Source organism: Myxine glutinosa, chromosome 5, assembly GCF_964187855.1.
Source record: "Myxine glutinosa chromosome 5, kmMyxGlut1.1, whole genome shotgun sequence".
NCBI classification, from domain to species: Eukaryota; Metazoa; Chordata; class Myxini; order Myxiniformes; family Myxinidae; genus Myxine; species Myxine glutinosa.
Genome location: NC_136265.1, coordinates 3,294,425 through 3,309,172, shown reverse-complemented (window position 1 = coordinate 3,309,172; position 14,748 = coordinate 3,294,425). Strand labels below are relative to the sequence as shown.

Sequence of the window (14,748 nt, the reverse complement as noted above, 5' to 3'; positions counted from 1 at the left end):
GACGAATATAGTGGTCACTGATAACTCCTGAACCAACAGACAGGCACACAGACAGACACACACCCATGACGAATATAGTGGTCACTCTGTTTGATAACTCCTGAACCAACAGACAGACAGACACACAGACAGACACACGCCCATGACGAATATAGTGGTCACTCTGTTTGATAACTCCTGAACCAACAGACAGACACACAGACAGACACACACCCATGACGAATATAGTGGTCACTCTGTATGATAACTCCTGAACCAACAGACAGACAGACAGACACACAGACAGACACACACCCATGACGAATATAGTGGTCACTCTGTTTGATAACTCCTGAACCAACAGACAGACAGACAGACACACACCCATGACGAATATAGTGGTCACTCTGTGTGATAACTCCTGAACCAACAGACAGACAGACAGACACACAGACAGGCACACACCCATGACGAATATAGTGGTCACTCTGTTTGATAACTCCTGAACCAACAGACACACAGACAGACACACAGACAGGCACACACCCATGACGAATATAGTGGTCACTCTGTGTGATAAGATAACTCCTGAACCAACAGACACACAGACAGACACACAGACAGGCACACACCCATGACGAATATAGTGGTCACTCTGTTTGATAACTCTTGAACCAACAGACACACAGACAGACACACAGACAGGCACACACCCATGACGAATATAGTGGTCACTCTGTTTGATAACTCCTGAACCAATAAAAAGGATGCCCCTCCCCCCCCATACTAACAAAGTGCTTATACACCTCCCTCCCCACCTGGCTTGTTAATCTCCTATTCTTCTGATCCTGCTCTGCAATCATCATCCCCATCAGCCTCCCTGCCCTTATTTCAGTGAATACCCAGACACTGTTCACGGTTTTATTTTAAAATGTTTAAACTTCATTCTCCGGTGTTCCATACTCTTCTCTATTACAACTCACTCTTCATCTTCCTTTTCAAAGGGCTGTCTTCAAATCGCTCCTTCAATCATTCCCATTAAAATTATTCAATCTCTTACAGCCCTTTCTTTCTACATTCTCCAAATTCACCTTCATTCCACCCCTTCTCTAACGTTTTCAAATGGGTCTCTGACTTGAACATCTCAAGAAACTCATTTTGTAATAAATGTTCGATTTTCATTAATCGTTCAAAACTTTCAAATCTCCCAACACCCCCCACCCCTCACCCTTCCCCTTCTAAACTCCCCCCTCACTCCTCCCCTTCAAAACTTTACCTCACTCCTCCCCTTCTAAACTCCCCTCATCCTTCACCTTCAAAATTGCCTCCTCACTACTTCCCTTCAAAACTCCCCCTCAACCCTCCCCATCAAATTTCCCACCTCACTCCTCTTCAAATCTCCCCTCACCCCTGCCGTTTATAAACTCCCCCTCACTCCTCCCCTTAAAAACTCCTCCTCACTCCTCCCGTTCAAAACTCTCCTCACGCCTCCCCTTCAAAGCTCCTCCCTCACTCCTCCCCTTCAAAACTCCCCCCCCTCACATCTCCCCTTCAAATCTCCCTCCTCACTCCTCCCATCTAATCTCCCCTCACTCCTCCCCTTCTAATCTCCCCTCACCTCTCCCCTTCAAATCTGCCACCTCATTCATCCCTTCAAAACTCCCCCATCACTCCTCCCCTTCTAATCTCCCCCATCACCCCTCCCCTTCAAATCTGCCACCTCACTCCTCCCCTTCTAATATCCCCCTCACCCTTCCCCTTCAAATCTGCCACCTCACTCCTCCCCTTTTAATATCCCCGTCACCTCTCCCCTTCAAATCTGCCACCTCACTCCTCCCCTTTTAATATCCCCTCACCCCTCCCCTTCAAATCTGCCACCTCACTCCTCCCTTCAAAACTCCCCCGTCACTCCTCCCCTTCAAATCTCCCTCCTCACTCCTCCCATCTAATCTCCCCCTCTCTCCTCCCCTTCTAATCTCCCCTCACCTCGCCCCTTCAAATCTGCCACCTCACTCCTCCCCTTCTAATCTCCCCTCACCTCTCCCCTTCAAATTTTCCCCCTCACTCCTCCCTTCAAAACTCCCCCGTCACTCCTCCCCTTCTAATATCCCCTCACCTCTCCCCTTCAAATCTGCCACCTCACTCCTCCCCTTCTAATCTCCCCTCACCTCTCCCCTTCAAATTTGCCACCTCACTCCTCCCTTCAAAACTCCCCTGTCACTCCTCCCCTTCTAATCTCTCCTCACCTCTCCCCTTCAAATCTGCCACCTCACCCCTCCCTTGAAATCTCCTCCATCACTCCTCCCCTTCAAATCTCCCCTCACGCCTCCCCTTCAAATCTCCCCTCACTCCTCCCCTTCAAATCTCCCCTCACCCCTCCCTCTCCTTCAAATCTGCCACCTCACACTTCCCTTTAAATCTCCATCCTCACGCCTCCCCTTATAATCTCCTCAATCCTCCCCTTCAAATCTGCCACCTCACTCCTCCCTTCAAATCGCCCTCCTCACGCCTCCCTTTCAAATCTCCCCTCTCACCCCTCTCCCTCTCTTCCAACTCATACCTCCACCTCATCCAGTCTTCGATTTCCCTCTGGCCCCACACATATTACCCCTCACTCTGCCTCACCCCATCACCACCTAGCCTCTTGTCTGCCTCATCCTTCCCTTTCTCCCAGCTCTTCTGCAATCTTTGACACACTGTCAACAGTCCTCCCAACCTTCTCCTCTCACCCCTCATCTTATCTTACCCCTCCCCTTTCCTGAATCAGATGCTCCCCTTCCTTTTTCCTTAATGGTATGGACCTAAAACATCCGGGGCCTTCGCTCAAACCTGATTGATCTCTCCATGCAAGTTGCTTCTGACAATCCAGACTTGATCTGCTTAACAGAAACTTTCCTCCTTCAAGATGTCTCTGATTCCTCAATATCTCTCCCTGGTTTCTCCCTCCTCCGGTATGACAGACCTGAGCCTCGTCCTGGTGGTGGGGTTGCCCTCTTTATCAAAAACTCTCTTCCTTATTCTCCTTGCACTACCCTCTCTCCACCCCACCCCCAGGTGTACCTCTGGCTACGGCTTCCTCTCCGCTCCCACCTTTTGTTCATATGTGTTCTACCATCCACCAAACAGTGATGACTCCATTTACATCTCCATGTCTGACAACATGGACCAACTTCTAGCAACTCATCCAAACTCTCTCTTCCTCATATGTGGCGACTTAATCTGTCATCATGCCAGCTGGCTGGGTGTGGGTTCCTCTCTCACCAGCCATGGCACCTCAGCAAAGGACTTCTGCCACTCATTGGGACTGACACAATCTGTCAATTTCCCGACCCAGATCTCAGTCAATGGAGTATCTTCTCTTCTCGACTTGGTGATGATTAACTTCCCTGCTAATGTCTGCTGCTCTTCTTCTGCTCCAATCGGTTCTTCTGATCATGTGCTTGTTAAAGTGGACATCTCTGTGGCCATTCACAGAGAGCCTCCTCAGCGTTGACGAGTCTGGCATTTCACTCAGGCTGACTGGCACAGTGGCACGGTCTTCAAGCAGCCATCAATCATCTGGACTGGTCTCCCATCTCTACTGCCTCTGACATCAATTCTTCCTGGGAATTCTTCCAAAGTAAATTGCTCTCTCTCATGCACAGATTTATCCCAACTGGTCTTCAGTTGTCTTACCCTTCCTTCCCTCCATGGTACACTGACTCTTGTGGAGAGGCAGTTGCCGTGAAACGACTTTCCCTCTCCTCATGGAAGGATAATGCAACTGAAGGCAATCTCAGTTCCTTTCACAAAGCTCGGAACAAGTGTGTTTACCCTCAGGAAAGCCAGGAAACTATATCTCTCTACTCTCAAGACTGCACACTCAAGAATGAACTCTCAAACCTGTCTCCCTCCTCCAAATCCTGGTGGTGTCTCGTCAAATCAGTTTCTGGTGTTTGTTCCCCCTCCATCCCCTCCCTTCCCTCAAATGGCTACACAGTTGACACCGCACGTGACAAAGCTGAATGCCTCAACTCTGTGTTTACCTCAAAATCTTGTGTCCAAAACCTATCTCTCTCTGTACCCTCCGTACCCAGTCAAATCCAGCTGCTCCTGGACTCTTGTGTCTTTCTCTCCCGACAAGGTGGATACGTTTTTGTCAAACCTCGACTGATTCTGCAACGAGACCAGACGGCATCAGCCCACGGGTCCTGAAATCCTGCTCTGCTACTCGATCTCACCCTCTCTCTGTTCTCTTCAGCCTCTCTTTTGCTCAAGGTCATCTGCCAGCATCTTGGAAATCAGCAAACATTACCGCTTTACATAAAAAATGTGCAAAAACAGATCCTCGCAACTACAGACCAATCAGCCTGCTCCCAATAATCGGCAACGTCATGGAAACAATCATCGCATCTGACATCAAATCCTTCCTCTTCTCCAATGGCTTGATCTCGGATCATCAATTTAGATTCAGACCAGGTCACTCTACTCTGGACATGCTGCTTCTGCTGTCTCCACAATGGATGGAGGTCCTGAATGCCAAACAGGAAATCAGAGCTGTCTCCCTTGACATATCATGTGCCTTCGATATGGTCTGGCACCCAGCCCTGCTCACAAAACTCTCCTCCTATGGTATCCATGGAAATCTCCATGCATGGCTTGCGGACTTCCTCTCCCGTTGGAGTCAACGTGTGGCTCTAAATGGAATTCTCTCATTTCCTCTCCTGTCCAGGCTGGAGTTCCTGAAGGCAGTGTTCTGGGCCCTGTGATTTTTCTAATCTTCATTAATGATCTCCAACTCTTTCGAAATCTCTTTTCTGATGATCTGATCTGATGCTGCAGATACTCTCTTTCTCTTTGCTGATGCCTCCACCACTCTCTTCCGCTTCATATCTCAACCCTCAGATTGGCAGTCTGCAGCCTCTTCACTCTCTGCAGACTTAGATAACATCACAGACTGGTCAATCAAGTGGAACATGTCTTTCAATCCTGACATATCTGACATGCTCACTTTGTCTCTCTGAAAAGACCATCTCAAAAACCTTCCCATCTATTTTCTCAACAATCCTCTCCAAGAAGTTCTGTCACTCCATCTCTTGGGTCTCACTATCTGCCATGATCTTTCCTGGGAAAACCACATTTCCAAGCTGGCCTCCAAATCCAGTCACCGACTGGACATCCTCCGTAATGCGAAGTACTTTCTGGGCACTTCTGAGCTCCACATCACTTACAAGGCTTTCATCCACAGCTTGATGGAATACTGCTCTCTTCTCTGGGCTGGTGCTCCTGCCTCACACCTAGCTCGGCTTCACGCGTTTGAGACCAAAGCTTTCTGAATCATTGGAATCTCCCGCGATGAAGCTGATTCTGTGGGCCTTTCACTCACTCACCGCAGGCAGGTTGGTGGGGTGGTCTTTTTGTCTTCTACCGACTCCTCTCCAGCCTAGCTCCGCCAGCTCTTTCTGTGCTCTGCCCCCCAAATATTCCTTCAGGATGTACAAGATCTGCCAGCAACTCTTCTGGTGAAACTATCAAAATCAAGACTCCCTGCTCACCTTCACTCCTTCATTCCTCTTTTCTCCCACCGCTGGAACAAACTCCCTCACTCCTTCAATCCCACTCCTCCCTCCAGGTCTTTAAAACAGCTGTTCACCACCATCTCTTTTCTTCCCCCATCCAAAACCTTAATCTTTTCTACTCCCGTTAATTCAACCCAAATCCTTCTCCTTCAAATTCTGTTTTCTCTCCTGAAAGTCTTAGTAGTAGCCATCTTGTTTATCCCGTGTACCCTGCACCAGCCCTCTCCCTTCCACAGATCTCCCGATGTCCCTGTTCTATACTGTTGTTGTGCTTGCCTTTCTCTCCACCTCTTGTCTCCCGCTCCCTTTATTATTTGTTTTATGTGTGCTTCTGTTTCTGTTTCTGTTTTTGTGTTGCATTTGTTAGTTCTTACATGAGCCTCGACTCTGTATATAAGAAAAAAAAATTCTTCTTCAATCGTCTCACATCGGGTTGAGGAGAACTTGCATTCACGGTTTCGGCATTTAGCAGTTTCACGATTTCCGCATTATTCGAGTCTCGACTTCTCCGTCGACATCACCATCACTTGAGATTTTTTTTGCTGCGTCTCTGTAGTAACCCATTTTCTTCATCATGGTACATGAAAGCCAATCCCCTCTCCCCAGCCAACGTCATCATTGTTACTACCCCCACAGTTTTGAGGCCTGCGTCACAACATTTTCCGTGCACCTTTTGGGGTTCGTACACATGTCGTAAAGTGGGTGGGTGTTCTCATGAAATTTCTCACAGCACTTCGTTTTTGAGATGTTGAGCTCCCACCTGTGCACAGCACGGGTACCTTGCTAGTGAATTGATCGTTTGAATCTTGGTGGTCTTGTAGAAGTTCACCGATTAGGCGTGCTTTTATTTTTCTGGTCCCAGCTCTTGTTTGCCACCGAGACGTTTGCGATGGGAGTGAACATGCCAGCTCGTACCGTGGTCTTTGACTCCACCCGGAAGCACGATGGTGTCGCATTCCGTGACCTGCTACCTGGTAAGTTTTCATTTAACTTTGGTGAAAGCTTGCAGAACATCTGTATCACTGGATTATGATGCACTGGGAAACACGACCATCAAATTGAGAGTGTAGGTGGAGTATCCTAGAGGAACCCACACTCACCTCTGGGCTGTCTAGCTTAGGTTCAAATCCTGACCCAACTATAAACTCTTATCCTGGTGTTTTTCATGGAGGTGGAGGCATCGATGGATGTGCCGTCCTTCAGGGCATGTTAAACTGGGAGTCCCGTTTGCCGACATTAGTTGATGGATGTTAAAGACCCCACAATGGCCTTCAGCAAGAGTAGGCGAGTTATCGGTGGCACCGTGAATGAATTCTAAATTCCTGCCTTAACCTACAGGGGGTGCTGCATCTCATTACACAGCATCCTTTGAATGCCGAAAGGAAGTAGGCTGTTTGGTCACCAGGTTATGTACGTGGAAGGTCTCCCAGTGTATATTGAAAAGGTTAGTCACATATTTTCTTGTACTTGACCAAATTTCCTCTTTGGAATAAGCTGCAGTTGTACGGCCTGCAGTAGGTGGGAGTGCAAGGATGTGGGCCTTCTACGTGTGTTATAGGCCAACAGACCCTCTGTTTTGGAATCTCTGGCAGTCCTGCCCCTGCCCTTGAATATCTCGAGCATTTTGCAAATTACCTCCTTTTTCTCTGATATTCTCCATACATCCTTTTCCTTATTTCTTCACACTCCTCTCCCCACCCCTCCACACCCCCACTGTCCCTGGTCCTTGTTTATTTTGACACTATCATCCATCAGGAGAGTATGTGCAGATGGCTGGCCGTGCAGGGCGTCGGGGTCTGGACTGTACTGGTACAGTCATCATCCTTTGCAAGAGTGCTGTGCCAGAAATGTCTGATCTGCACAAGATGATGTTGGTAAAAGGCACGACCTCTCTCTCTCTCTCTCTCCGTCTCTCTCTCTCTCTCTCTCTCTCTCTCTCTCTCTCTCTCTCTCTCTCTCTCTCTGTCTCTGTCTCTGTCTCTGTCTCTTTCTCTGTCCCTGTCTGTTTCTCTGTCCCTGTCTGTTTCTCTGTCCCTCTCTGTCTCTGTCTCTGTTTCTCTGTCCCTGTCTCTCTCTGTCTCTCTCTGTGTCTCGGTCTCTCTTGCTCTCTGTCTGTTTCTCTGTCTCTGTCTGTTTCTCTGTCTCTGTCTGTTTCTCTGTCTCTGTCTGTTTCTCTGTCTCTGTCTCTGTCTGTTTCTCTGTCTCTGTCTGTTTCTCTGTCTCTGTCTGTTTCTCTGTCTCTGTCTGTTTCTCTGTCCCTGTCTGTTTCTCTGTCCCTGTCTGTTTCTCTGTCCCTGTCTGTTTCTCTGTCCCTGTCTGTTTCTCTGTCCCTGTCTGTGTTTCTCTGTCCCTGTCTGTTTCTCTGTCCCTGTCTGTTTCTCTGTCTCTGTCTTGCTCTCTGTCTTTCTCTGTCTCTGTTTCTCTGTCCCTGTCTCTCTCTGTCTCTCTTTTCCCTGTCAAAGTCTCTCTCTATCTCTCTCTCCATCTGTATCTGTGTCTCTATCTGTCTCTGTCTCTCTGTATCTGTATCTGTCTCTGTCTCTCTCCTCTGTCTCTGTCTCTCTCCTCTGTCTCTCTCCTCTGTCTCTCTCCTCTGTCTCTCTTCTGTTTCCTCTCTGTCTCCTCTCTGTCTCTCTGTGTCTGTCTCTCCTGCTTGAGCACTACTCCAGGATCCGTTGAGCCCTCATGTCATTGTTTTATCTTAGTCTCCCGGAGGAGCATGTGCATCAATCACATGCAGAATATAAACATGAGGAGACAACATTGTACTTTAATGCGAGTTCCAATGATTGTTCGTCATGGAGAAACATTTATTAATATTTGGAATCTCCATCTGAGCACTGAACACCATGAGCCATCGGTTCAGTTGAGAACACTAAACAAGCCATCCCACTTGTTACAAGCGCCACAATGTACATTACGTAACATGATACGATGGAGTGTGTAACAGCTGCTTGTGTTACATAGGGAAAACCTACGAAGCTGGAGTCTCGCTTCCGTCTTACATACTCCATGATCCTTAATCTCCTCCGAGTGGAGTCCCTTCGCGTGGAGGATATGATGAGGAGAAGCTTTTCTGAGTTCCATTTCCGCAAGGACGCCAAGGTGCTATATAATCGCGTTCGTCGTGATCAATGTGCTCTATTTCTTACCCTGAACCTTTGAGGAAATTAGTTATGAACCAAATGTCATCGCAGTCGTTTATATCTTCGATATTGACGTTCAACAGGAAATTAAACATTGACACAGCCATGCATGTTTTGTCCGGTTCAGGAAAAGGAGAAGCGCGTGGCACATTTGGTGTCCCAGCTGTCCTCCGCACCAGCACCAGAAACCTCCGGCTTGCTCTCCGATCTTCCAGAATACCATGCTGCCATCACCGAATATCGTACTCTTCACGCTCGCTTTCAGGTGGAGCTTCGTTCCATTTTTTTCACTATAACTGAACCCTGTACCGCGCTGAATGCAAAACAAGATAAGCTGCAAAGCATCTCCAAATGCAAATGCAAATGCAAAATCCACTTTGTACGCAAACGAAACACAACGAAATCAACAGCGAAATATTCTTTTTTTTTTAAATGTGCAATTTGTTGATCGGTGTTCTCCATGTTTTCATTATTAAGGTTTGTTGCAAATTTGATGACAAAAGCTTAAATGGTAATGCAGTGGATAAATATGCTGTGGGAGAGATGGCCGAATCGGAGAATAAATCGGGAGATAGACATTAACTGTGGTAAGAGAGGAGATAAAATGCCGGAAACAATACAAGGTCATCAAGGTGGGGATGAAACCACCATTTTCATCTCGTGGAGGATTTTCCGTCCAAAAAGGGAAATTATCTTTTGCTTTGGAATGTGCCGTCTGAAAATTCTTCCTTCATGTGCACGACGTCATCTTCCGGCCTTCTTTCTCTCCAGACATATTATTTGGTAGAGATAAATCTCGATCTCTCCATTTAGCGCACCATTGTGGATTCCGCTGCGAGTGCGAAGGTGCTGTCACCTGGTCGTGTACTCATTGTCGTGACGACACACCATCCATGTGCCCCCGCGGTTATCTTGCAGGTAATGTTGATCTTACCGTGGTCCAAACTCCTTTTCTAGCAACTGGTTTTTTGACATTTCCGATGTCGTTGGAGTTGTGCATTAATTTATTCATTTTCTGACGACCTACGTTCTTTCTGCAGGTAAATGTGGTCTCACTTTCTGTTGTAACACAGTGGTGTTCTTTCTGCAGGCTCTAAGTGAATCTTCCCGTGCAAAGACGTTCATGGTTTTGGCCTTAAGCGACACTGAAGTGAGGGAAAAAGACTCTGCTTCAAACTCTCACTCCGAGTACGACGCCCCTAGACTGGACGAGCTGCTCGGCACAATGGTTTTTGTTCCAGAAGGTAAGTTTATTTCGCAACAAAAGTCTTAGCTCATGGAGGAGCACAATGCACGAGTAACAGCTCACTCACAGATGGTAACATGGTAACAGGCAGACCGAAAAAAATGCAGAACACAATGCACGTGAGTAGTTGAACAGAAGAGGGAGGAAAATAAATTAACATGAAGGCGTGGCTCTGTGACAGAATGAGATCGAATGTGGGTTCAGGAGAAAAATGAGAGGTCATGATGGACAATGCCGGAGTGAACCGAGTATTTCCTCCACACTAAGCCGGAGATATAACATGCTTTATGTATGCAGGTCCATGTGGTCATGTTGTGCTGAAAGTGAAACCAGAAGATATTGTGATGATTGTGGATCATACGTTCAAGATTTCCAGTGAGCGCATCCTTGATGATTGGAACAAGCGGCAGATTCCAAGATTCAGGTAATCTTGAGCTCTCAAAATTGTACGTTTCTATGCAGCATTTTGATCAACTCAAGGGGGATGAAGAAGAAGCTAAATATTGAGATCAACATTATATTAATGAATGATTATGTTTCATATATCTCCATTATAATATGTCTCATGTTAATTGCATTTGTTTAACTTTATTTGTACTTTTGGCCAATAAGAACATGTTCACTTCCAAATTAATCGATAAGGTGATTTTGCTCGTCATCAAGGGCTCTGATTCGTTGTTATTCAGATCAAAACCGTATTCGTTCCTCGTTAGTGTCATAGTGTACCGGGTCACCGTATCATAGTGTACCGGATCACCGTATCGTAGTGTACCGGGTCACCGTATCATAGTGTACCGGGTCACCGTATCATAGTGTACCGGGTCACCGTATCATAGTGTACCGGGTCACCGTATCGTAGTGTACCGGGTCACCGTATCGTAGTGCACTGGGTCACCGTGTCATAGTGCGCCGGGTCACCGTGTCGTAGTGGGCTGGGTCACCGTGTCATAGTGCACTGGGTCACCGTGTCATAGTGCACTGGGTCCACCGTGTCATAGTGCACTGGGTCACCGTGTCATAGTGCACTGGGTCACCGTGTCATAGTGCACTGGGTCACCGTGTCATTGTGCACTGGGTCACCGTGTCATAGTGCACTGGGTCACTGTGTCATTGTGCACTGGGTCACCGTGTCATGGTGCACTGGGTCACCGTGTCATTGTGCACTGGGTCATAGTGCGCTGGGTCACAGTGTCATAGTGCGCTGGGTCACCGTGTCATAGTGCGCTGGGTCATATTGCACTGGGTCACCGTGTCATAGTGTGCTGGGTCATAGTGCACTGGGTCACCGTGTCATTGTGCACTGGGTCACCGTGTCATAGTGCGCTGGGTCACTGTGTCATAGTGTGCTGGGTCACTGTCATAGTGCACTGGGTCACTGTGTCATAGTGCGCTGGGTCACCATGTCATAGTGCACTGGGTCACTGTGTCATAGTGCGCTGGGTCACCATGTCATAGTGCACTGGGTCACCGTGTCATAGTGCACTGGGTCACTGTGTCACCGTGTCATAGTGCGCTGGGTCACCGTGTCATAGTGTGCGGGGTCATTGTGCACTGGGTCACCGTGTCATTGTGCACTGGGTCACCGTGCCATTGTGCACTGGGTCACCGTGTCATAGTGCATTGGGTCACCATTGTCATTGCACTGGGTCATAGTGCACGGGTCACCGTGTCATTGTGCCCTGGGTCACCGTGTCATAGTGCACTGGGTCACCGTGTCATTGTGCCCTGGGTCACCGTGTCATAGTGCACTGGGTCACCGTGTCATTGTGCCCTGGGTCACCGTGTCATAGTGCACTGGGTCACCGTGTCATAGTGCACTGGGTCACCGTGTCATAGTGCACTGGGTCACCGTGTCATAGTGCACTGGGTCACCGTGTCATAGTGCACTGGGTCACCGTGGTACACGGAATCTTGTGGTGAGGCTGTTGCCCAGAAACAACTTGCCTTCGTCTCCTGGAAAGCAAATCCAACGGAGGGAAATCTCATTTCCTTTCACAAAGCCCGAAACAAGTGTGTGTCCACCCTCAGGAGAGCCAGGAAACAATAACTCTCCGTTCTCAAGACCGAACTCTCTTATCTGTCTCCCTCTTCCAAATCCTGGTGGCGTCTGGTCAAATCTGTTTCTGGTGTTTGTTCCCCCTCCATCCCCTCCCTCACCTCAAACGGCCACATGGCTGACTCCGCACGTGAAAAAGCTGAATGCCTCAACTCTGTGTTTGCCTCTAAATCTTGTGTCCCAAACCCATACCTCTCTGTAACCACCGTACCCAGTCGTACCCAGCTGCTCCTGGACTCTTGTGTCCTCTCCTGACAAGGTGGAAAAGTTTCTGTCAACCCTCGACTCTGATTCTGCAACTGGACCTGACAGCATCAGCCCACGGGTCCTAAAATCCTGTTCTTCCGCTCTTTCACTCCCTCTCTCTGTTCTCTTCACCCTCTCTTTTGCTCAAGGTCAGCTGCCATCTGCTTGGAAATCAGCCAACATCACCGCTTTACACAAAAAAGGTGCAAAAGCAGATCCGTGCAACTACAGACCAATCAGCCTGCTCCCAATAATCAGCAAGGTCATGGAATCAATCATCGCATCTGACATCAAATCCTTCCTCTTCTCCAATGGCCTGATCTCGGATCATCAATTTGGATTCAGACCAGGTCACTACTCTGGACATGCTGCTTCTGCTGGCTCAACAATGGATGAAGGCTCTCAATGCCAAACAGGAAATCAGAGTTGTCTCCCTTGACATTTCACGTGCCTTCGATATGGTCTGGCACCCAGCCCTGCTCACAAAACTCTCCCCCTGTGGTATCCATGGAAATCTCCATGCATGGCTTGCCGACTTCCTCAATGGTCACAGTCAACGTGTGGCCCTGAATGGAATTCTCTCATCTCCCCTTCCTGTTCAGGCTGGAGTTCCACAAGGCAGTGTTCTGGGCGCTGTGATTTTTCTAGTCTTCATTAATGATCTCTCCGACTCTCCGGAAAATGATCTCTGGCAAATCCCCTCTGTCTCTTTGCTGATGACTCCACTATCTGCAGCTCCATATCTCAACCCTCAGATCGGCAGTCTGCAGCCTCTTAACTCTCTGCAGACCTGGATAACATCACAAACTGGTCAAACACGTGGAACATGTCTTTCAACCCTGACATCTTACACTCTCACTTTGTCTCTCCGAAAAGACTGTCTGGACATCCCTCCCATCTACTTTCTGAACAATCCTCTTGAAGAAGTTCTGTCACTCAAGCTTTTGGGTCTCACTATCTGCCATGATCTTTCCTGGGAAAACCACATTTCCAAGCTGGCCTCCAAAGCCAGTCGCCGACTGGGCATCCTCCGTCGTGCGAAGTCCTTCCTTAGCACACCTGCCCTCCTCACCACATACAAGGCTTTCATCCGCAGCTCAATGGAACACTGGTCTTCCCTCTGGGCCGGTGCTGCTGCCGCACACCGAGCTCGGCTTCACACGGTTGAAGCCAAAGCATTCAGAATCATTGGAATTTCCCGCGATGAAGCTTATTCTGAGGGTCTTTCACTTACTCACCGCAGGCAGGTTGGTGGTCTTTCTGTCTTCTACCGAGTCCTCTCCGGCCTTGCTCCCCCTGTTCTGTCTGTGCTCTATCCCCCAAATATTCATGCAGGTCGCACAAGATCTGCCAGCAACCCTCTTCTGGTGAAATTGCCAAAATTGAGGCTCTCTGCTCATCTTCACTCTTTCATTCCTCTTTTCTTCCGCCTCTGGAACAAACTCCCTCACTATCTTCAATCCCTCTCATCCCTCCAGGTCTTTAAAATAGCTGTTCACCACCATCTCTTGTCTTCCCCCATCCAAAACCTTGATCTTTTCTACCCCCGCTAATTCACCCCAGATCCACTTTTTTGAAATACCAACTTCTTTCCTGGAAGTCCTTGCAGTGTCCTTGTGTTTTATACTTCTCCAACCCCCTGCCCCCCCCTTTCCCACGCCTCCTCCCCACAAGCCCTCTCCCTCCCACAGATCTTCCGATGTTCCTGCTCTCAAATGTTGTGTTTGTGTGCTTCCCCCTCTGTCCCCATCTTGTCTACCGCTCCCCTTATTATATGTTTTATGTGTTTTTTTTTGTGATTAATGTTAGCTCTTACATGAGCCTTGATCTTGTATACAGAAAAACCCCCCCAAAAAAACTCAACTTGATGCTAACTACGGTTCAAAAAATTGTACATTTTATTCATTTGTTTTCTCCATATTCTCATAAATAAGGGTTTGTTGAAGATTTGAAGACAAAAGCTCAATAGGTAAATATGCTTTTATTCTGGACAAACACACTGAAACTCAATGTTAAATAAATAAAGAAAACGAGGAAGGGCTGATTATGCTGATTTGTGCTCACTGTGACTTTTCCCTTTGACATTTGGACCCACTTTTCAATTATTATTCATATTATCATTATAAGGGCCCTGGTGTTGGGCTAGCGGCTAGGGTGTCAGCTTAGGATCCTAGGATCCTGGGTTCGAATCCCGGTCGATCGCTGAATTAACGCCAGGGGGGTTGACTCAGCCTGTCATCCTTCCGAGGTCGGCTAATTGAGTACCAGTTCACTGGTAATTCCCTGTTTGTCGTTAAAGGCGGCAAAAAGGGTTGGCGTCAGGAAGGACATCCGGCCGTAAAACATTGCTTCAAAAAGGGGACCGAAAAACAACAACAACCACGGTTCCCGAAAAAGGCCAACCCCCGCTTGCGGGGAAAAATGGCCTCTAAAGGTGGTTGTATTATCATTACTAGGGCATGCCCGTACTATATATAAGCTAGGACGTGCCCGTACGTGGGTGCCCGTTCCTTGCCA

General features: G+C 48.0%; 1 protein-coding gene across 2 annotated transcripts in view; it reads left to right on the top strand.

Annotated features, from left to right (window-relative positions):
• SKIC2 (SKI2 subunit of superkiller complex) overlaps positions 1-14,748 on the top strand; it is an 82,694-nt gene that overhangs the window by 49,917 nt on the left and 18,029 nt on the right. For both annotated transcript variants that reach the window (XM_068117951.2, XM_068117952.2), the window contains exons 18-24: positions 6,400-6,511; positions 7,293-7,411; positions 8,505-8,642; positions 8,811-8,948; positions 9,497-9,601; positions 9,774-9,927; positions 10,227-10,353. In XM_068117951.2, coding sequence (XP_067974052.2) covers positions 6,400-6,511; positions 7,293-7,411; positions 8,505-8,642; positions 8,811-8,948; positions 9,497-9,601; positions 9,774-9,927; positions 10,227-10,353 — 893 coding nt within the window. The remainder of the gene's footprint in view (positions 1-6,399; positions 6,512-7,292; positions 7,412-8,504; positions 8,643-8,810; positions 8,949-9,496; positions 9,602-9,773; positions 9,928-10,226; positions 10,354-14,748) is intronic.